The sequence below is a fragment of the Hyperolius riggenbachi genome, chromosome 2 (assembly GCF_040937935.1).
Source record: "Hyperolius riggenbachi isolate aHypRig1 chromosome 2, aHypRig1.pri, whole genome shotgun sequence".
In the NCBI taxonomy this organism is placed as follows: domain Eukaryota; kingdom Metazoa; phylum Chordata; class Amphibia; order Anura; family Hyperoliidae; genus Hyperolius; species Hyperolius riggenbachi.
Window position 1 is genome coordinate 484,197,207 of NC_090647.1, and position 24,332 is coordinate 484,221,538.

At 44.1% G+C, this 24,332-nt stretch overlaps 1 protein-coding gene and 1 long non-coding RNA gene across 4 annotated transcripts in view; one reads left to right on the forward strand and one right to left on the reverse strand.

Annotated features, from left to right (window-relative positions):
• The window catches only part of LOC137547111 (uncharacterized), a 57,053-nt gene extending 39,364 nt beyond the window's left edge, over positions 1–17,689 (forward strand). The window contains exons 2-3 of the long non-coding RNA XR_011026483.1: positions 9,541–9,644; positions 16,860–17,689. This is a non-coding gene — a long non-coding RNA (uncharacterized lncRNA). The remainder of the gene's footprint in view (positions 1–9,540; positions 9,645–16,859) is intronic.
• Positions 1–24,332, reverse strand: part of SSH2 (slingshot protein phosphatase 2) — a 302,262-nt gene that overhangs the window by 23,832 nt on the left and 254,098 nt on the right. For all 3 annotated transcript variants that reach the window (XM_068270325.1, XM_068270323.1, XM_068270324.1), the window contains 6 exons: positions 19,422–19,543; positions 9,367–9,435; positions 5,406–5,471; positions 5,122–5,316; positions 4,035–4,128; positions 2,426–2,554 (listed from right to left, as the gene is read on the reverse strand). In XM_068270325.1, the coding sequence (XP_068126426.1) occupies positions 2,426–2,554; positions 4,035–4,128; positions 5,122–5,316; positions 5,406–5,471; positions 9,367–9,435; positions 19,422–19,543 (675 nt within the window). The remainder of the gene's footprint in view (positions 1–2,425; positions 2,555–4,034; positions 4,129–5,121; positions 5,317–5,405; positions 5,472–9,366; positions 9,436–19,421; positions 19,544–24,332) is intronic.

The following is a 24,332-nucleotide window of genomic DNA, read 5'->3' on the forward strand; positions in this document are numbered from 1 at the left end:
AGGCTCTAGGGTAATGTCTCAATCAGTCTTCATGTAGTAAAAGCATGAAGAAGCCCCGAGGCAGAGAAATCACTGTGTATGCTGGCAAAGGTATGCCACAGAAGCTCCTTGAGGTTCTGCCAAGCTCTGCTGAGCACCTGGAGGGTGGCTCACGTGTTATGCTAATGCACACATTGCTGCATATTTGCTGATATCATGGCTTCCTTGATGTTTGTTTAGTAAAATTCCACTTTTTTCTCCCCCAGGACACCAGTCATGTCTTGGCAGAGGGCTCTGGAAAAACCTCATTGTGTAGAGGACGTTTTCTCCCAATGGGGGAGTCCTATGGCCTGCCAGAAATGATTCTTTCCCTCCTGAGGGTCCAGCTTTGAAGAGATCTTTCCTTGTACAACAAAGCCTGCTGACTCTAGTGCAGTTCGTTATCCTCCTGTTTCTGGACCTGCAGATCAGTGTCCTTGCAGAGAAAACAATTTCACATCCCCCGAGACCTCATTGGTCATCTGCCATTAACCTCTCTCTCTGCTTCCCAATGCTGCCCCGGTTTCCTGCTCTCTGAAGTGATAAAATAAGCCACAGGGTTCCGCTATTTCAAGGCAGAAAAGGACGAGTGCTGCCTACATTATGTCCTCTCCTCCCAGCCCTGGAACAAGAGCCGTGCGCCACAATCTACTAACAGGACATTGTATGCAATCTTTAGTGGAGATGAAAGTCTAGAAACCTGAACATTTGCAATGAGATATGACCCAGGAGGACACAACAGAACTTTTATCCTGAAATCGTGTTTCAACGGGAGGTTTCTGTTTAGATTACATAAACGAGCATACCCAAAGGGCAATGGTTAATGTACAATATTTTTACTGGTTATTAAATGCAGTGATCACATTCTTCTACACCTGGATTTCCTGCACTCAGAGCCGGGACAAGGTCCTTCAGGACCCAAGGCTGAGACAGCAAATTGCACCCCTACATCCCTCCCACCCCAGCCGTTACCCACTGATTGCTATTAGACTAAGAGGCGCCCCAGGGCCCACAACCTTAATCTCTAGTTAACTGGCTTGCAGTCACTGCTATGTATGCCCTTTTCTTATTTCTTTGTGCTTCAAACACAGTTGGGAATGACAGCTGAATGAATTGTGCGCCCCCTCCTACACTGCGCCCTGAGGCTGGAGCCTCTTCAGCCTCTGCCTTGGCCCGGCCCTGCCTGCACTTGATAGGCAAGAACAGGACAAAACCAGCTGTACTGACCAAATACATTGCACAGAAATCCATCTGCCTGTCTGAATGTCGTGTATAACATCGCACATAAGCAGACTTATTTACTCCAACATTTTTGTTGTAGGTTAATCCCAAAGTAAATTGCAAGGACTCGTCTCCTATGTAGTCGTCATGTACAGTAAAGTATCTAGTAAAATTTCCTCATGTGGGATTTTCAAGGTTAATTTTGCCCAGGGGCCCCATTGTAATGCAGGTCTACCTGTCTTCGCTCCAGTTACCTTCCATGAATCGCGACAACTTCTGAATTGGCCACTAGAGCTCCAGGCTCACTGTGGTCACATGACAGTGAGCTTGCAGCTCTAGTGGCCAGTTCAAAAAGCTCTCACGGAAACGCTGTGGCTGGATCTGGAGTGAGAAGAGGTAGCGTTGCTTCCATTGACAGGCTTAAGCATGGGGATATACGGTATGTATGAATGAATGCATGCATATGTATGATTAGCACACTATAAAAACTTTGGGCACAAGATCTGCTCAAATACTGCAGTGTGTGTACTGATGTGTCTGCAGCTAAACAGCCTGTATCTTACAGCCAATAACAGCATCAGAAAATAATTTTATATTGAGAATACAGCCACTGCAGCTGCTCACTGGTCATTAATGCTGTAAACCTATCATCTCCTCTGGAAAGAACAAAATCAGATAGAGAGACCTATACTGAGGATGTATGACCACCTTTCTTCCTTTATCAGTCTGTTCAGCAGCTGCTTCTGGGAGGATGACGTCAATTTGAGGTACTGCATTACAAGAGAAGTATGGTATGGGGTGAACATGTCCTATTATGAGATTTCTACACTCTCTTTGCAGTAGAACAGCTGGAGGGAAGCTGGTTGCCCAACTTTACATTACAGAAACCGACCAGAGTCTCACACACAAACAGCATTTCTCCAGAACTTCAAGACGTCAGAGCATGAAGAAATATCATCACAGAGTTCATTAATGGTTTCAAAAAAGGAAGTTGCTGTTATGGTTCTCAAGTAACATTAAGAGAAAAATAACCTCAGCTGAATGAAGCAATGGCCACAAGTAATACAAGAGAGGGTACAGGGCAGACGTCTGTGACATGATGCAATGCACACAGCAAGCACAGCATCACTGCCAGTCAGTGTAACATAAAGGTGTTAACTCAAAGCCAATCTGACAGAAGTCTTACCAAATACACGTGGTCAAAGATTTCAGTGGGGCTGTCCATCTGTCCCAGGATGATAATCATCTCGTTGTCAATGAACTCTTTGAATTCCCTCAGGTTACATACCATCTGCATTTCAAGCTCTGTCCGGATCTAGGAAGAAGTATAGTCATGTTAGGACTCTTCAGTGATGCACATTACTAAAGGCAGGTGAAACGCCTGAACTGCTTATATGACAAGCGTGACGGCTGCTTCTTAAAGGAAAACGGAGGTGAAATAAAGGGGGGGGGGGGGGGGGAGTGGAGATGAGCACATACAGAGGTGTGGACATGTTTGCAGACTCTATGCGCCTGTTCTCTCCCAAGTGGCTACGTGTGCCCATGATTTATACAGGTAGTGGGCGCAATTAGATTCAGCCAGCGACCTTTGAACCGGAGGTACTAGTGCAGTATTTCAGTTTCACCTCTGTCCATGCTCCCTGTTCTCCCACATGGACAGAGGTGGAACTGAAATACTACACATGCATCATACCTGTACCTCCAACTCAAAGGTCACCAATTGAATCTAGTCGCTGCCGCTACCAGAGTGTATTCCGGGCACAAGCAGCCTCTTAAGAGAGAATGGACACATTGGTAATCATCTGCAAACATGCCCACACCTCTGTGTGGGCTCAGTTTTCTCCCAAACCTTTATTTTTCCTCAGCCATCCACCACCTAAGTCTTAGATTTACATCCAGGGCTGTGGAGGCGGTACAAAAATCATCTGACTCCAACTTCGACTTCTCAGTTTATGAAACCACCAACTCAGACTCCATGTACCAAACACTGCTCTGACTCTTACTCCACAGCCCTTGTATGGCTATGGAGTGGGTACAAAAATCATCAGTCTCCAACTCAAGACTCCTCAATTTAGGAAACCACCGACTCCAGGTACTCAAAAATTGCTCCAACACCTCGACTCCGGCTACAACTCCGGCTCCACAGCCCTGTTTACATCAGTACTTCAAAAGTACCTGTAATCATTTCATTTGGAAAATAGGAACAGTTTTTTTTTTACTGAATGTGGTTTGCGTTTTTGAGATAATATATATTATCAGCTGCTGAGTATGCATGTGTTTAAAGCATAAAGATACACTTGGTATACTACACAAGCCACATGCAAAAAAACATATATGCAACTCCATTTAGAGTGTGAACGAAGTCTAATTATTAGCACTGTGCTTTCCCTAGCTATATAGGTCACATAAAAAAAAAATCTGGAGCTTATTATTATGTACTTTTCCTTGAGTTATGCAATTAAACTTTCATTCCTTCAAGGATGCGTCACCTGCACATTACCATTCACTTTAATATTTGCATCTCCAACTATTCCATCCAGTCATAAAGATGTATTTATATATGACCAATACGTGGCTCTTGTGGGAGGTGTGAAGTGGGTGATGGGTCACAGGCCCACCATTATTCCATATGAAGGTTCTACACTAACTTCCAGATACTCCCTCAGAGCAACTACTATGGCCTGGGCAATGTTCCAAGATACAGCGGGCATTTGAAGGAATGGAAAGAATTAAGGCTATTAATTGAGACTGTTCTTCATGCTAAGGTGTCAACTCGAGCACACGCCGCCTCTCACCTCTTTAGATGTGATATTTTCCAGGTCTTTTTGCATCATGATTTCTCGTAATTTAATTTTGATCAGACGCTCTGTGCGCTCTCGCTCCGTGGGGCTGAAGAGAAGAAAATGACAGCAGTTATTATGGACAGGTGGTGCGACGTGTACATGATCCATGTTATGTGAACATTGTCATTTAGGATGTTTCATGGCTGCCCCAGGATGGGCTGTGTGTCCTGCTACCTTTCCAGGGACACCAGCATGCAAGGCCATGTATGGCTCTGAAAAGAAGCTAATCGTCCCTTGCATTCCTTCATCCTCGATTCCTGAGGCCTTATCACCCGCTGCAAAAATAGCTCAGCTAATCAGCCAGAAAAGACTCAGAGATTCTTGAACTGGAAACCTATGCTGAGGAACTGAGACTCGTCTAGCACGCAAGAAATAGGCTCCGTTTGCTGTTCTTTGCATTGTTTTGGACTGTGCATCTATATTTAAAACAGCTCCAAGCACAGTTCTAAAGATACACATCTAAAATCTTCGAAAGCAGAAAGCCCTTATTACCCGTTTTTGTGTGTAAAAGGAGGTTCCTGCAGCTGTGAAATATCATTTCAAAAATGTAATCATGTAACTTGAGCAATATGGTGACGGTGGGTTGCTAGAAGACTGTAAGGAGGCAGGGCAGACAGAAAGACACTTGCCTGCAGAACTGCAAGTCTGTGCTACAGGAAGTGGCTGGCAAAGGTGCTCCTGGTCAGTGCTTTTGGTCAGGAGCACCAGCCAAGCCAAGTAGCAGCCAGGCCACGCCCCCTCCTGTGCCCCAAATGGGAGTGGTGATGAATGATGAGTGACAGCTCAGTCACACCTTCTCACCCAAAAAGCAGCATGGTCCAGGCTTGAAGCAGAACACAGAGCTGCAGATTTTGAAGAAAATAAGTTATTTAGGGGCATTTTTAAACGGTTACACTACACTTAATGACTACAGCAAGGGGAGCAAGACATTCAAAATAAACAAACTGGGTATGGGCATTATTGGAAAACAAAAAGGAATGGACTGCAGCCTGTGAAAATCTGTTCTTGTCTAACTTGAGGCCCAGAAAGAAATACTTACACATCAGTGAAAAGCACTGGAGAATCAGAGCGATGAGACTGCACATCCTGCATAGCATTCCATTCGTTGACTGAAGTCTGGTCAGAGGTGATGTGACTCTCATAGTAACTAACCCATGTGAGGAAAAGGCTGCCTGGGTAGTAGTTGTTGGCACGGGCCACCTCACAGGCTTTGTGCAAGCTTTGCAGTGCAGACCTGAAAGTCAAGGAGGTTTCAGTGAGTGCAAAATCCCAACAGGAGACACCATTTGTCACACAACCTTCAGTGTCATGCACATTACTCACCACATGGCTTGGACAGACACTGGCTTGAAGACATGAATCCTGTTATCTGTTGACACACTGAACCCTCTAGAAAACAACAAAAATCAAACCAATGGAAAAAACATTAATTCTCTTACAAAGAAAACAGATAAGTTATCAAAAATGTAAGGATTACACACATCACTTTAACCTTCAATCTGTATAAACCACATTTGTATAGTTTAAAAACGCCATCTATGATCTATGTATACCATCCAGCAGCTAAGCTAGCAGAACTACCCAGAGATTTCCTGAAATGAGACTTCTGCAGCTAAAAATCCTGTTTTATACATTTGGTGATGGGACCTGGAGGAGAAGGAGGAGCAAAAGTTAGGAGCCAGCTGTCATTTTATGGGAGCACTGGCTACCCTAGTTCCTGGGATTACCCCAGCCCCGCCTACCATCACCACGCTGGTCAGACTGAACTCGGAGACTATCACAGGCTATAGCTATGGAGGTCTGTGCTGGTAACTGGAATTGACAGACCATTTTAAAAGGGAATTTGCCAACATTGGTTAATCAGGGAGCTTATAGACAGGCAAATATACCTTTACTACAAAACACTGCACAGTACTAGGACAACACTAGTGCCTCGAGCTGGATTTTTCTTTAAAACAGCAACTCCCCACTGAAGTATTTGTTTTTAGTTACTGACCAGGCCACGCATAAGCAAGGCTCCTACAGAGAGCAAATCAGTCAGGGGGAGAGGAGCAAAGTGAGTGTAATCACAAAATAAATATAAGGAACACGTCACAGGTTCAGATAGAAAGTAAATCTTATAAACTGAGAGCACATTGAAAAAAAACAATGTTAATATAGTGTGGAAGAGGATGAACTTGTGTCAGATTATGACTGCCATGTTCTTCATTCCCTTGTGACACCATGGGATCAAATGTAAGCTGGTGTCACAGGGGCAAGAGGTGAATGGCCCACTCCTCAATGACAAACTGATAACAAGGTTCTAATTCATCCCCACTCTTAAAAATAAGAGTACCGTATATACTCGCAAGCAAGCCGACCCGCATGTAAGCCGACCCCCCCACTTTTACCCCAAAAAACAGGAAAAAATGATTGACCCTCATATAAGCCGGGGGTAGGAAATGCTGGCCGCGTGATCCCCCCAGTGTGTCCCAGTATAGCTAGTATAGTGCCCAGTATGGGTAGGTAGTGCCTCAGTATAGCTAGTATAGTGCCCAGTACAGCTAGTATAGTGCCCAGTATAGGTAGGTAGTGCTCAGTATAGCTAGTAAAATGCCCCAGTATAGCTAGTATCGTGCTCAGTATAGCCAGTATCGTGCTTAGTATAGCCAGTATCGTGCTCAGTATAGCCAGTATAGTGCTCAGTATAGCCAGTATAGTGCTCAGTATAGTGCCCAGTATAGCCAGTATAGTGCCCAGTATAGCCAGTATAGTGCGCAGTATAGCCAGTATAGTGCGCAGTATAGCCAGTATAGTGCTCAGTATAGCCAGTATAGTGCTCAGTATAGCCAGTATAGTGCTCAGTATAGCTAGTATAGTGCTCAGTATAGCTAGTATAGTGCTCAGTATAGCTAGTATAGTGCTCAGTATAGCTAGTGAAGTGCCCCAGTTTAGCTAGTATAGTGCTCAGTATAGCCAGTATAGTGCCCCAGTATAGCTAGCATAGTGCCCCATATAGCTAGCATAGTGCCCCATATAGCTAGCATAGTGCCCCATATAGCTAGCATAATGCCCCATATAGCTAGCATAGTGCCCCATATAGCTAGCATAGTGCCCCATATAGCTAGCATAGTGCCCCATATAGCTAGCATAGTGCCCCATATAGCTAGCATAGTGCCCCATATAGCTAGCATAGTGCCCCATATAGCTAGCATAGTGCCCCATATAGCTAGCATAGTGCCCCATATAGCTAGCATAGTGCCCCATATAGCTAGCATAGTGCCCCAGCATGGGTGGGTGGGTGTGTGGGTAGGTGCTGCCCCTCCCCACTCCCCCCGCGGCCGCCGCTGCTATTACCTTAGGCGGCGCCGCTTCCTCTATCCCCGTCCTCCTCCGGTAACTAATTCACAGCGGCGCGCCCCTCACTGCTGTGATGATGGAGGAAACCATAGAGAGCGGATTCCTGTAGCGGCGATGCCGTTACTATAGGAACCGCTCTCTATGGTTTCCTCCGTCATCACAGCAGCGGGGGCGCGCTGCTGTGAATGAGTTATCGGAGCAGGACGGGGATAGAAGTGGCGCCGCCTAAGGTAATAGCAGCGGCGGCCGCGGGGGGAGCGGAGAGGGGCAGCACCTACCAACCCACCCACCCATGACTCGCAAGCAAGCCGACCCCCCAACTTTTGGCCCACTTTTGGGGGGTCAAAAATTCGGCTTGCTTGCGAGTATATACGGTAAGTGTATAAAGTCCAAATCAGTTTTGTAATCATAAAGAAGAAATCCAATCTAATGGATAGAATAGGACATTATTATTATTTTTTTTAAACAACATTTTGTTTTTCTTGTAACTGGAAATTACCATTCTGGTATATGACAAAATGTTTGTTCCCTGAATCTGTTTTATTGAATCGTGTGGATTGGCACAAGGTTCACCTAATAGAACAGACCATGCTCCTGCTGCATGATGGGAAGAGAGCCTTTTTAGCTAGTCTCTCTTCTGTTTGGCGGTAATATAAAGAGGAGGAGCCAAACACAGCAATGAAGTTACTAACAAATATCAGGATTGATGGCATTAGGATGTCGCTTCGCCGGTATATTTTTCCTTTTAATTTAACAAGATGCTTCTGAATCTGTCTTATGCTGGATACACACCATGCGTTTCCGCGTTCGATGCGTCCGTCGATACGCATCGATTCGATTATTTCCGACATGTCTGATTCAAGCTTCGATGGATCGTTAGGTCGATTTCCCATACTTTACATGGCAATCGACCTAAGAATCATCGAAATGCGTTCGGGAATGCTCGGAAATAACCGAATCGACGCGTATCGATGGACGCATTCAACGCGGAAACGCATGGTGTATATCCAGCATAAGGCCATAAAGCCACTAGGAGTGATTTCTAATCGCTAGTGATTTGAAAAAGTGCTTGCTAATGCAATGCTATAGGGGATTTTTATAAAATCACATCGCTCCAGTGGGATCACACCCATAGCATAAATTAGCAAGAGTTTTCAAATCGCAAAGCGCTCAGAAAATCGCTACTAGTTGGTTTCTGGCCTAAGGTTATGCCGTGAGTTTAGATGCGAATTGTGCCTGTAGAACTTGTGAATAGAAAGAAATGGAACTGACTGAGGGTAGAAGTTTCACCATTACAGACCAGGCAGTATCCTTGCGGCCGTAGAGCACAGGTGGACCCAGAAGTGCATGACTAGATATCTAGATTAGCAATGCACAAATAACTTTTTGCAACTTCTGTACAACTGCATTGATAGAAGTTCACTTTTTATACCATGGTGTTTGTAACGGGATTGTGTTTCATGTAGATATTCACAAGTCAGAGGTCCTATAAAAGGCTTTTGTGGGGCCTCACAGATGCACCGCTGGGTGGTACCATGTATTTACAAAAATAAAACAAAAAACATACTGGCATCATTAAAGTACCAGCATTACATAAAATGCGTTTCCAACCACTGAAAAACAAAGTTAGGAGCTGGAAAGCAAAAGCAAGCTTCTGGCTTGGGCGGCACACGCAATGAATTAGCCGTCTTGTATAATCAGCTGTGTTCCAGGGCTCGGGGAGACATGGGTACAGTTAAGTGTCATCTGGTACTGAGTGTGCCGGCCAGGCCAGGACAGTAAAAGGTCACTTGACAAATAGCTGGACAAGGAGGGACAAGAATCAGAAGTGCAGAGAGAAGAGGATCATATCAAGTAACTGATCTAATAAGACTACAGTGAAAATGTTGTCTTTATCAAACATGCCTCCAGCTAAAATAAAGTCACATAATCATTACAGTCTTACCCGTCCCCATCCAAATGAATGAGAGTGTCACTCCAGAGAGGAAGAACCAGCCCCATCGTACACGAACTGCTGAAATAAAACCACACACAACACAAGCCAATTAGATACTGTATATATCCATTTACGAATGGTTAAAGTGGTAAGAAACTCAGTATTTCTTATTTCCTCTTAAAGATTTACAGCATCAAATCTACTACCAAAAAAACTAACAGAACTGCAATCAAACAGTTAAACACAGCAACTTTGTTCTTAAGTGGAAAGCTTGCTGCCAGGAAGAGGTGAGAACATTATCTTTTGTTTACATTCCTTTGTCTGCTACAATTAGTAAACATTAGCAAAGTGTTGAAATTGAGCTCTCTCTGCTTCTAGTTCATGAGCATCAGAGACGTGATCACTAGATAGATTTTAATATATAAATACAACAGTTATGCAATAAAATGCAATGGCAACTTTCAGAGCGGAAAAACTGTACTGTGGGACCTTGTAATTTGTAAACAGACAATAACAGACAAAAAAAAGCAAATCTGGTAATAAAAAGTAGGAAAACACATTCTTATTGAATGCTATGTCAGTTTTAACCCACTTTAAACTAGGCAAAGATAGTAACAGATTATGGAATAACTACTAGGGATGATCGATGAGATGTAAACCATTTATCCTTGCATTCCAATTTTATGTTAATATGCATCTTGAAACTGGATCAATCAGAATAACTTCTTCTAAGCTTATAATATTATATTTACATGAAATTTGAATGCAAGGAGAAAGATTTAGAATTTCCTTGATCATCTGTAATAACTACAAATTACATAACTAGAATATAGACATAGAATAATGACCTCATCACCATAATGTTGTATAGACTGCGAGGGGGTGCAGCACAGACTATGCTGACTGGTAAAAACGGCACATCTGGAAGAAACTGTCTGAAGTGGTCCTTGACCAGATATACTGTAATCCATTCATCAGCAGCAAAACCAAAAGCTTATAAACAGATAAATACTCCATGCCTAAAAGCTAGGTGTTAGATAACACTTGGCAGAGGTGGTCGTTAAGGTCTCTTGTGCACTACCAAACGCAGATGGCTGTGTGATCGGAACGCAATGCACCTCATCTGTGTTGCGCTGCCAATCCCTACAGTGAATGGGTCATTGTTGCTTTTCCCCAAAAATGCCTGCAGAAATGCAATAGCCCATCGCTCTAAAGTGAGAATGGCATGCAATGCAGTCTCAGCACTTCTGATGTTCTTGCGTGTCACACCTTACACATTGCCGAAATGTGCACAGCAATGCGTTAAGTGTGAAAGAGGCCTAAGGAGAGTGTCTGTCATGAATCTAGCATGTGAAAATGACCACAGACTTCTGCAGATGATTTTTTGTTTGCAATGTGCGTTTCATTGCACGCCCCAGCTGACTGTCAGCCACTGGAATTGCAGCTTGAAATCTTTCGGAAATTGGTCTAGTGACGTCGCCTTGTCGGACACAGCCGCGTCCCCCCAAAGGCACATCTGCCCCCCTCCCCTAATGCATTAACACTTTACTTGTTTGCTGCTGCCTCCGCACTCTTGTTCCTCATTCACACCCTACATGGTTGCTGGCGCATTTGCATGCGGGGCACATGTGTGACGTCACGCACATGCCACACGTGCAACACGCTGGAAACCACGTGGGGTGCACATGAGGAACAAGAGTGGTGAGACAGAGGGGGACAATAATGTATGGCCACTGGGGGGGCACATGTACCTTGGGGGGGGACATGGCTGGGAGTTCCCAACACGTTCATCATTCGCAATTATCGCACACCGTTACTGCGCACCCAATCGAGCATGTCGGCCCGATATTTTCCAGCACGTCCAATTGATACATGCAACCAATTTTGGCCCAAACTTGGTCGAATTGTTGACTGGGCATACCCTTGGCGACCATGATTTTAATCAGATTCGATAATAATCAAATCTGATGGTCAATCGGTGGTTAAAGGTGTGTACACACCTGATTTTATGCCCGATTGTCGTTCAAACCGGACGTTTGAACGACTTGTCAAACAAAAAGTCGTTCAGACTCATTGTACACACAAACGACAAACCGTTTGAAATGCTAATTACAGCTAATTTAAATTTCGTTTGACTGGACAATGGACAAGATCAAAAGACTTGTTTGAAAGTCTATTACTTGACTCTAATAGACTTTCAAACAGCAAGTTGTTTGTACACATGTATGGACCTAACTGTCGTTTGAACGACAGTTAGTCCATGGATCCGCCAAGTGGATCAGTCAAAACTGCTGCTATCAGTCTAACGATCGAACATACACATGTCCAACTGTCGTTCAAACGACCGGATTGAACGACAAGTCGTTCAGAAATATCAGACGTGTGTATGAACCTTTAGTCTACAGATGCACGGCCATCTCAACAGCTTATGCTATGAATACTAGAGGTGACATATCCGTACTATTAAATTTGCATAATTATTCATGGCTCCAGCCTGAGACACTATAAGTACACTTAAACGATATAACCAAGTTAAACAAATGAGCTGATTTATTGGGTAAACAGAAAGCCAACACTTTCATTGTGATCCGAACCTCCCTGACCTGAAAACGTCCCTGACAAGTCCTGTAAATGTGATGAGTAGATGGAAAAAGAACAAGGAATCTCATGGTGTGGGGATATTTTTAGTGAGAACTGATTATGGAAGCCTAGCAACCCACCTAGAAACTTGTCATAAATATTGAGGCCTGTAAGCCTGGGAAACTTGACCTGTCGATCTAAAAACAGCCTGGCCACTACACACAAGGAATCTGTCATCACACCAGTGTAGGCCACCTATGCACCGTGTCCTCACATACAGGAGGTACAGGCTGGACAGACTGGAGGGTTTCAGATGCGAAAACGTGACTATAACTGCTTAAAACGATACCCCCCAATTACAGTCATAAAAATTCAAAAAGGACAATGCCAGGATTGTATTAAAGTATCCACCTAGTTATTATTGCAATTAGTTTTCCAATACTTCCTTGTCTTGCTAATAAATCTGTTTTCAAAGAGTGCCAATAACTATCTTTTTTGTACCTGTAAACACTGTATACAATGGAAGGAGTTCAAATGAACCTTCAGAAGATTTATTTCAACGCTTCACCCTGATAAAAATGGCAAAGGGCGGGACCAGATCGCACTTCCCAAGAAGATTAAAACCTGTAGCTCTAGAAATCTGATGCAGAAAGTAGTCGGTAAAGAGATGGCTAAAGCTACCTACCGGCAACATGTGTGGCCTGCATGGCAGACTGTATTTTGATTTTAACAGCCAATGTGAATAGGTATTTTGTTCTAATGCTGGGCATACACTTAATTTGTCTTATCAATCGAGCCGCTGATGGCTCGATTGATAATTTCCGACGCGTTCGATACCCCGCCGGATCGATTCCGCGCTCGATACCGGCGGGTAGAACAAAATAATAAACGAGCGGAAGATAAGCAGCCCGCGGGGACGAGCGGGAATCGATCCGGGCGCCCGCGGGGACGTGCCGGAATCTATTGTGCGGCTCGATTACACAGTACAAACGTCCCATGTATTCCCAGCATAAGACTACTGGATGTGGCCACCAACTGTGCTTTCTACAAAGTTGTTTGATTAGGCCTGAGCCCACTAATGTAGTTGTGTCCGCTTTTCAGTTACACATCAACGTTACAGATGCTGAAAAATGGACAGAAGCAGACAACTGCGTCAGTGGGCTCAGGCCCTTAGCATCATACAGCCTCATGCGGATATTCTTCTGCATGCAACGCACAAGTGGCTCATCAGCGTCTGGTCTTCTCCCGCTCCGACTCCTCCGCAGGCGGCAAGGAAAGCCGTGCCTTCCACACTTGCTCCACCACCTTCGGCTGAGAAAGGTAGGCAACCTCACAGACACAATCCAGTGTGAGGCGAAGGCTAGACGACCTCAGTACCATCGCCTCAGCCACCCTAGGAACTGACACCTGGCTCAATTACAAGGGTAGATGCCAACCTGTCTGGACGCAGGAACAAACAGCACTGAGGGTGGACTAACCAGTTAATTCTTTTATAGGGGGAAGTGCTGTCTGTTCCTGCGTCTGGGAGGGGCGACATCTCACCTTGCCCTGAAGGATTGTGGGGAAAATGCAATCCTTTGTAGCGACAGCTCGCTTTCAGGGAGCCATTTGTAGCCAATACCCAATGTAAAGCAATTTTGCAGTGGTCTACCTTTCATCCAACTGGTAGTAAGAATTATACTATACAGTCTGGAGAATGTCATCACTAATTTAGTTTGACTCTTAATATTTTAGTTTATGGGCCCTCACTGATTGACTCTGCCGGTTACCCATGATGCAACGAGCTGCAACAATCATAATTTTGATTGATATGCGGCAAAAGTCAATCGCAATTATGATTGGACGGCAAATTTTAATTGATTGAAAGCAGCAAGGGAGCAGTAGTAGATTCAACGGACGATAGCATTGCAGTGTATCCAACAGTGCAACGCTACAGTGCCAAATATTTTCACGTATATGGTCACTTAACGCAGTGTGCTACAAAACACAGATAGATAGTCTTGTGGAAGATTCTGGATGGGCCAATCAGCAAGCATGGGGCAGAAAGTTGCAGACAGATCTTCCCTTAGATAATCAACAATTCTAAAGATGGCTGGAAAAAGGAAATAATGAATAATTTAAATATTCTTGCATGCTAGCATGTAAGTACCATAAATTTAGAATACAGTAGGTCATGTTGCCATATTTCTGATGGCCGTTCACATCCTTTCTTTTAGGATACTTCATAACAGCCAATGCATCATGTTGTACATGAGAGGTAAACTAGTAGAGGAAATGTTTTCCTACATGAGGGAAATACAGTATTTCAAAACGTTAAGAATAGTACACAAGGAATCATTAGAGATAAGGGTGCCAATCTGAGTTGGGGGGGGGGGGGGGGGGGGGGCGGAGGAACATATAAGGGGTCGGCACCAGCATTTCCTGCTTGGCAGCTCTACTTTGTACAGCAAGAATATTTTCAGCTCCCCACCTGTCAGACTGCAGGATGAATATTCCCCAAACCTGACGTAGAAAGTGATAAAAAGATTAGAAATGCTGACCAGCCAAGAAACCGCATTCCCCACCTTATACTCTAAGGGTGAAACTTAACTAGGAAACAAGCCCAGCCAAGTTACAGGAGCAGAGTAAGCAAGCCGATATAGAATGTGACGGAGAGCCTGCAGTGTATAATTACTGTGACCCAGAAAAAGCAGCTATTTGTATGTACATCAGCAGAAGTGATCTAATGCAAGCCAGACATCAGAAATGGACAGTGGGAAAAGTTCTGACCCAGAGGATTCATACGGAAGTACAGCCTCCTCTGTCTGCTGGTACAGGAAAGGCATCAGGTGTTAATAAGGCACTATAAGGACATATAGTAGAAATCAGTAAATGATTACACTTTTACAGTAATTTTCCTGGTTTCAGCATCAGAAACCTTTCCTATATCTATATAGTGTTGTAGATTGAATGTAGAGCCCCACCATCCCAGTGGTGTTTAGGCTGACTAGCTATGCAGCATGAAGGTATTGGGAGACCCTGCAAGTTTCAGACTCTGGACAAGAGAATGTGGTAGCTGAACCGACTGCTACTGACGAAGGAACCAGAATTCTCAAAACGCCTCGATAGTGAGAAAAGGACGCTGGGAAAAGTCATTTCTAAACAAGGTCTTATTTGTGCTCTAAAATTGGATAAATACAGAAAGGAAATCTGGTTTCTGTAACAGAAGAGGCTTTCTTTACGTATGTCCCAGTAGTTAAATGTTCAAATTGTGTTCACTGCTGGGGAAGAACAAGAATGAGTCTACTAAATGCTCTCCCTGCATCTGTCAAAGCGCGAGGACACAGCTGCACAGCATAGATATGGCTGCACGTCATCAAACCAAAGACTCAAAACATTGAGCGCCGGTACAAACATAAAGATAGCCAACAAAAACTATTTACAAAGCTGATTATTCCATAGCTGGGACTTCCCATATCAAGACTCTCTGAAACAGACTTGAGTTTAAAAGTGAAGGTCCACTTGTGTTAGGAAAGTAATTCTCTTTCACACACACCCCTGTTGGCGATATATGGTATACAGTATTGTAGGTTTTTTGTTTTGTTAATACGATAAGGAGTTTAACCTTTTAGAGCAGAGATAAAATTTTGATTTGCATACAAGTGCAAAACTGCCTAATCTCTGCTTGAAGAACATGTTCTGACGCCATCCTGACTGCTCCTATGAGATGAATCGATTGTAAACCCATTTAGCATATCTCTGTTGAGGTGCTGACAACACCTCCAAACACTAGAGACTCTGAAGTCTCTAAAAAACGCTTATTTCATAAATATGTGTAATACTTTATCCCTAACTAAACCGACGCATCCCCGCCGCAGTACGCTATCTAAATCCCCCCAAACTCCCCGGGGCATACTACGGGGAGTGCTTCCGTGTGAGGTAGGGCTATGGGCTGCAGCCCTGCCTCACACGCGTCTGTCAGCGGCGGATCTCCGCCCCTCCCCTGCCCCTCTCAGTCTTCCTTCGCTAAGAGGGGCGGGGGAGAGGCAGAGATCCGCCCAACTGACAGACGCGTGTGAGGCAGGGCTGCAGCCCATAGTCCTGCCTCACACGGAAGCGCTTAGGGCAGCAAAATCCACGACCAAGAAAGTGAGACTTTTTTTCTTTTGAGACTTCAGAGTCTCTTTAAGCTAGTATTCTTTATTAAAAAAAAAAACAAACAAACAACAAGACACATCCACAGGATCAATTGACATGTATCAGGCTCAGAGTCTGCCCTTAGTCATAGTTGCATAGTCATTGACTAAAGAAAATTGAAGGGGTGTACCAGGCATAGGGTGCATACACATACAATTTTGATTGGACAATTTTACCACTTCCATGTAGTATGAGAGCTTACTTACTTAATCTGTTCATAGTATTCAAAAATCTGTTTTGCCTCATACTACATGGAAGTGGTAAAACAGGACAATCAATATTGAATGGGCCTGGTACCCACTTGGAGTTTCTTTTTTTTATTTTGCAAGCATTTGTGCTTTGAAGAACGCTCTCTCATTAACTTGCGGCAATTCTGCCTCAATTCTCCTTTAAGTGAATGAGAAAAATCACAGCGATTGTCATTCACGTGAATGAGAGTGCGTTTTTCAAAACACAAAGGCTGCCAAAATACTGCAAGTGGGTTCCAGGCTTTCATAGCGTTATGTGGGCTGCTCTTGGCTCATTTTTCCTGATAAAGCCAGGAAAAATGAGTAGAGACAAGCCCGTAGCTAAGCTTTAGCACAACTGGAGTTAATGGTTTTGGTACCACATATTTCTAGTTTCTTCAGAGAATTTCAGGATGCCTGGAAAATGAGTTGATGCTGCAGCTCATTGTGAATGTGTCCTGGGCACAGCTCCCAGCTATGTCCCCCTCACAATAGAGCCTAATTTTCCTTTCTTTATAGGCCTAATACTGGGGAAGAAAGCAACGAGTGGCTATTTGTGTGACCTCTACCACAAGACAAATAAGAGGCCTCCGTTGAAAACCTGCCGGTGACCAAAAACATCACCCGCCAATCTCGTGTCAGAAGAGAGGAGGGGAGCCATTACTGCACCATACGCAGGTGGAGTAGCATAACAAGCAGAGAAATATTTTCCATAGCAACCAGACTTGTGCGGCTATGAATAACATGACACTGGAGATTCTTGGCATAGCAGTTCCCTGCTTTTCCCACTGGCTGATGGCTGAAGGGAGGAAGAGAAGTGGGGAGTCTCCAGCTGCCGGGGAGAATGGAAACTAAACTTCTGAGACATGAAAGCTGCTCAGGATATATGGAAAGTAAACAGAAGTCAGGCGTGAAATTTGTACAGGCCACAGAGCTGTGAGGACTTTTCACCATCACCCTACTTACTACAGGGAGAACTTGTGTCACATGGCCAGAGGCTGGAATGATCCAACTGGCACCAGCACACAAGAGAGACTATTCTAAGTGGAGGAGGGAATGGAGTATGCTGCACATGACCAAGTCACAAGACTGGCTGAAGTCAGCCACAGAGATTCCGAATAATGCTGGAATTAGGCTTTGATGTATATTTTTGCATCCATTTCTTAGAGCACAAATGTTTGGCTTTTGATTCGTTTTTGTAACTCCACAACAATTTCCATAAGAGGAAACGCAAGAGTGAACCTGAACTCAGAATCCCCTCTCTAAAGTATAATAACCTTTAACCTATTGAGCCCCAGAGGTTTATCTTCCCCCCCCCCCCCCCCTTAATGTCCAGGCCATTTTTATTTTTTTTTTACAATTCGGCACTTCCACACTAACGTTTTTTTTGCTCGGTCATACAACTTAGCACCCAAATGAATTTAACCTTATTTCCTTCTCACAAATAGAGCTTTCTTTTGGTAGTATTTGATTGCTGCTGACATTTTTATTTTATTAATCAAAAAATGATCAAAATGTTTGCAAAAAAAAAAATCTAATTAAAACTTGTGGTTAGACACAGATGAGAGGGAATTAGACAGGCTAAACTCTCTGAATACATACAGGGTGCATTTCTCTCTTTTTTCCTTCCTCTGCACCACTTTAACCCTTTCTGGACCAGCACCCTCTGCCCCCTTAAGGACCAGAGGGTGCTGGTCCAGCAAACCGGCGCTTCCGACGAATCGCCCGCAAGTTACCGTCATTCCCGCCGGACACGCCTCTCTGTCCCCGCTGCAGGCTGCTCTCTCTGCGTCGCTATGACGGCAGAGCATCACATTGCGGCGGGGCAGAGCAGACCGAGCGACGGGGACGGTCGGGGGCGCGCAGTCAATGGGACGTAGAGCTTACGTCCGGTCAGGACCCGCAGCGTTCCCTTCCTGCCGTTAGATTTAGTACTCGCTCGGTCCGCAGGTAGTTAATGATTTGTAAAAACAACACTTTTGCATCTGCAAGGGAAATTACTGTCCTATGCTTAAAGCTGAACTCCATAATCAAAAGTAAGGTCGAAATGTTTGTAAAGAATGGCCAACTAAGAACCAAAGCAATGGAGGGCCAGTGCTGGCCAGAACATTGTGCGTGCTTTGAAATTGCTGTGCTATAGGATCAGTAGATAGGGGCAAGTCCCATCACAATTAAGCTTCAGCCACAGATTTTATTTCATCAGCAAAGTGTTTTAGCATCTGCTGCACTCCTACTGCCTATTAGGGGTTATCAATGAGATGCAAAGATTTCAGAGTTCATGCAGATTTATGCAAATTTTTATGCAAATATATGCAGCTTGAAAATGGACCAATCAAGTCCCACCCAGGTTTTAAACCGATTGGTTTGTTTTCAATCTGCATATATTTGCATAAAAATGTACTTAAATCTGCATGAACTCAGAAATATCTGTATCTCATTAATCATCCCTGGTGCCAATTGCCATCTTGTTCTGACATATCGACTTTAAAGGGACTATGCTGTGAATGAAAATCATTTCATCATCTCACAGTTCCTAGTAAGTTAAAGAGAATCTGTACTCTAAAATTCTTACAATAAAAAGCATACTATTCTATTCATTATGTTCTCCTGGGCCCCGCTGCGCTGTTTCTGCAACTCCCTGCTGCAATCCTGGCTTGTAATTGCCATTTTTAGGCAGTGTTTACAAAGAAAAGACATGGCTTCTAACTAGAGTGTGATAGGCTTGAGAGTAGCCCAGTCTCTGACTCATACAGAGCTTGGAGAGGGTGTGTATAGCTTCTGCCAATGACAAGCAGTGCAGCACATTCCACACATTCCAGCCTCAGAGGACAGAAGAGGGAAGATTAGATCATATAACAGAGATAATACAGCCACTGTGCAAATAGAAACTTATAGGATAGAAGAAATAAGGCTGAAAATTTAGTTACAGAGTCTCTTTAAGTTATGAAAGTTAACCATGTTATTCTAAGCCAATTAGCGTATGAACAAACTGCGTAAAATAAGAGCACATCTAATACAGGCAAAACATATGCTTACATAGTACACCGGCAGAATAAATCCTGGCGCTATAATTGTGCTTACCTGTCATTACATGCAAAATCCATGCCCAGCACAATGCTCTCCTCTGTATCTTGCCTTCCATTGGTGGATACAACGACCATATACCGCGTGCGATTCTGGTAAGTGCTCTCCAACTTCACGGCCTAGAAAGTCAGCAGAAGTAAATAAGTTGCTATCCCATATTGCTGTAAGCTGATATTAAATTACTGCACTAGTAAAAGAAGCACAGAACAATTATTAGTAAAGATTTATGGAATGCAGACATATTTTCCATAGCCTGACACGAAGAACATCAAACAATTCCTGTCACCAACTGTCCCTCAGAGGACTTATCAATGTAATCCCTACAACAGTCTAGGCCTAGGGCCAGTTCCTGGGAGGGAAGAAAATTAAACTATTAGCATGATTTTGAGGTGTCAGGAAACCCACGCAGACACGGCGAGATACATTTCTGAATGTGAACTGTATCGAGTCTCTAGCACTACTAGGTAAAAAAGTGTTAGCCACTGTGCTGTCAAAACAGACGTATAAATGTAAACGCAGATGGTGTGAGAACTGGAGTTTTTAATTTGGACTTCTGTTGTGTATAAATGAGAAATAGACAAACGTCTGCATAACCAGTATTACTGACTGGGTGCCAGTGTCTCCGCATTCACCATTGTGTCACCAATGACATGAGGGGATAAGAGTGCAAACCTGACCACTTAGGTCTTGTTTACAGCACCTGATCTTAGACACTTCAGTATCTCAGGAAGTTGAGGAAGATCACTGAGATTTCAAAAGTGGATGCATAGATGTGCAGAACGCTGAACAGTTCCAGAATATGTACAATGCTAGATCATGAGCCAGTGTTAGCCATTTTACAGGAGGAGATACAGAGGGCCAGTATTGACTACTTTTTCAGAAGGGGACAGAAATGGCCAGCATTGGCTAATTTTACAGAAAATTTTCTGCGTTGGGGGTCTGGGGACAGAGGGGCTGTATAGATTAATTTTATAGGAGGGGACACAGAGGGCCAGTATTGATTAAGTTTACAGGAGGGGACAATGTGGGCTAGTATTGGCTACTTTTACAGGATGAGCAACCACAACAGCCTAACATGGATCAAATCCAGACCGAAGCCTTTCTACTCATCCCAAAACAAATAAAATTTTACTTGGTGGTGACCAACTACAGAAACACACATCATACAGGAAAGCCCAGCGTATCAGATCAGAGATGGTCGATGGTCCTGGTGCACAACAACCCGTCAGGCGATGCACTGTGCAGAAAAGTGTGTTATCCTCAGGAAAAGAGAACTTCCTGTATAGCGTGCCATATCAAAGGGGACATCTGCAGCTCGGCTAGACACCCCACAGGGATTCGAGTCTATTGTGTCCTCACGCACAGTGCACGGCATCAGCTGCTCAGCCGAAGTGTGCCCAGTCAGGGCTGACGCTGCAGGAACACCAGAGAGAGCAGTGCCAAGTCTCCAGGAAACAGCATGCTGCTGGCTCGCTATTCCAAGAAACTGCCGCACATCAGTGGAGGGAAAAGGAAGACAATGCCAAATAAACTACAAGGAACTGAGACACTACAAGCCGGACACATTGCTCTGCAAATCAAGCCTTTTATCTTGCACTTACTTAAAGCGGATCCGAGATGAAAAACTAACTATGACAATGTAACTTGTCTATATATCTCATCTAAAGTTTAGATAGTTTACACAGCAAATCTAGCTGCAAACAGCTTTCATAGAATATGATTATTTCTTCCTGTGATACAATGACAGCAGCCATGTTGTTTGTAAACATTACACAGAGGCGGGCTTATCTGCATCTTGAGCAAAAAAAACCTAAACCCTATTCCTCCTCCCCTCTGCCTCTGAAATCTCTGGCTAGTAATACCTCCCCCTCCTCCTGCCCAGACTGAGCTCCCATGAGCCCTTGCTACTGTCTGAAAGTGCCTTGGCGCTCTGAAAACCTATGGGCGTGGCTTGTTTAGTTTATAGGGAGAGTATTAAAACAAAAACAAAAAACAGTATTTGGCTTGAGGAATGCCCTATAAACAATAGGAAAGGAACACAATTATGCAATGTGTAAAAGTTCATCTCGGATCCACTTTAAAGCCAACCTGGTATAGTATACTTTCTCAATTAGTATTAAAACCCAGGTGAATTTATATCCTACCACAGTGCGAATTCCTGAAGGTCTTAAACCATAGCTCTGTGCTGCAGTATCTCCCATGCGATACCCAAGTTGGGTTGATTACGTGCACGATCTATGTTTGGAGAATGTGCTTCACAAATCAGTAAGGCCCTGGCACACTTCTGTAATTAAGAGTCTTAACCATACAAAACGGTTAGACTACACCACATCTATGACTGCAAAGAAGATAAATAAGGTATTTTCCCCAGTGCAACTTTATGAAGAAGGAAGTGCAGATCAGTGAGATGTTCAATGAAAGAGATGGGGGCTGTTCTGTAAACAAATGTGGGTCATGTAGTACAGAGCTGTGTGGGACATTACTGAGGCAAGCTGTACTGTACACAAGATTAGACCAGACCAAAGGCAGTTATCTGCAAGGGGGATTTTGAGGGCCTATGCAAAAGTTATAAACAGTGAGGGTAGATAATATTGGCGACAGCATGTGGCTATTCTATAGGTGAAATGTGGGGCATGGAAGAAAACGGAGAGTACTTAGAGTTAACAGTTCGCATTAGTTAAAGTTTGGGGGGGGGGGGGGGATAATGTTAGGGAGAGGTCAGCGGATTAAGGCACGGCATGAGAAACGGGGAAGAGGCTAGAGTTGGGCTTCAGTAAAGCCTTGTATACATGCTAGACACATCTGAGGTGGCTGAGCAGAGCGAAGCGTCTGTACAACGCTCAGCTCCCAAACTGTAACCAGAAGGATCAAGTCTCAATCTCTTCAACGATTGTGCTTATGTATGCACCTTAAAAGGACACTTAAGTCTCTGTAAAAAAAAAAAAAAAAAAAGTTTTACTCACCTGGGGCTTCCAGCAGCCCCCTGCAGCTGTCCGGTGCCCACGTTGACTCCATCAGATGCTCCTGGCCCCGCCGGCAGCCACTTCCGGTTTCGGCGACAAGAGCCGACAGGCTGGGAACGCGAGTGATTCTTCGCATTCCCGGCCACAATAGCGCCCTCTATGCTGCTATAGCATATATCATATAGCAGCATAGAGGGCGCTATAGTGGCCGGGAATGCGAAGAATCACTCGCGTTCCCGGCCTGTCGGCTCTTGTCACCGAAACCGGAAGTGGCTGCCAGAGCATCTGATGGAGTCTACCGGACAGCTGCAGGGGGCTGCTGGAAGCCCCAGGTGAGTAAAACTCATTTTTTTTTTACAGAGACGGTCCCTTTAAGAGGTTAATATTAAAGGGGTTCTGTGGACAGCAAAAAAACAAAACAAAACCAGACACTTACCTAGGGCTTCTATTGGCCCCCTGTAGCTGTTATGTCCAGCGCCGTCCTCCTACAATCCTCCATTCCCTGCCGCCGGCACTGAACAAGACGTATAGTGCGCGCTCCCGCTCGCGTCTCCGGGAGCTTACTGCAGTACGAGGTTTTGACGTACTGCACTTGCACAGTAAGCTCCCAGAGACACGAGCGGGAGTGAGCAAGTTTGTTTATTTTCAAAGGTCAGGGTCCTACCCCCTAGTGTTTCTTGTTTCAGGTGTATGTAACTAAATGGACATGTACCTGTACTGCTGAATGTTTTTTTTATGCCACATATGAACTATTTACATTAGTTTCTACTTGTGTTAGACGTACTGACTGTACGCTGGACGAGTGATGCATCCATGGTCATCACTATTGTCCTTTTAGTACACTGTACAACACCACAGAAGATGCTGGCGCTACATAGACAATAAACAGATAATAGTGTCTACTTAATACTGAGTACACACAATGCGTTTTTTTGGTCGACTTTCCTTCCGATTCCATTTTCCGATCAATTTGGTAATCTCTTATCTATTTCCATTCACTTCAATGAGAAATCGATCAGAAAAACGATCGAAATAAAATTTGACATGAAGGAAATTATCCATCGAACCATCTATTTAACACAAAATTGTATGGTGTGTACCTAGCATAAGGAATGGCAGCCATTGCCAGCTACTGCCTCTAATTGATTTCAGTCACAAAAAGGTCAACTTCTAAAGCAAGATAAACACTAGGACAGAAAGAAACATATGGGCTTCAAAATAGGAGCCCGTTTCACATAAAACAACCATTATTGAAGCAATAAAAGTGGTTGTGAGCATTCTCTTGTTAGGAAAGCAGACAGCAGGAAAATTGCACTGGGTGTGGTGCAGCATGAAGACACATCTGCAGACTGTGGCAGTTTGTGAGTAACCCTGGGCAGCTCTCACTGACGGCTCTCATACAAGTTCCCACGTGAGGCTGGAACTTCAAAGCCTGCTATTGTATAGGAGTAAGCTGTGTATGGCTGCGTTCACCCCTTGGGCAGAGATTCCTGTATAGCTAGCTATGATAAGCTTTCCACGAGCAACTCCATTACGAATCTCTTAAAAAAGGGGAAGAAGCAAAATCTATGAAAGATTCCACAATAGCTATAGATCCTGTATATCGGTTAAACCTCAAGCAATGATCCAAACGCTCTTCAAAAGGCAACCCTTTTTCTTCCGAGTTTGTGTTTTGAAACCACTTGTTCATGAGGGCATTTATGAAGGGAATGTAGGGTCTGTAATCTCTTAAATCTCTGAAGCAGTGTGTGCATTTAGAAAACGGTCACACCAACAATCACTTAGTTCGGTTACATCCCTACATATGGACAAGCAGATGAAGAATCACACACCACCGTGGAGGTGCAGGGCCATAAATGTAGTTAGCAGTACTACTACTCCCTACATATGGAGGCTGCCATACATATATACATTTCCTTTTAAACAATGCCAGATGCCTGGCTGT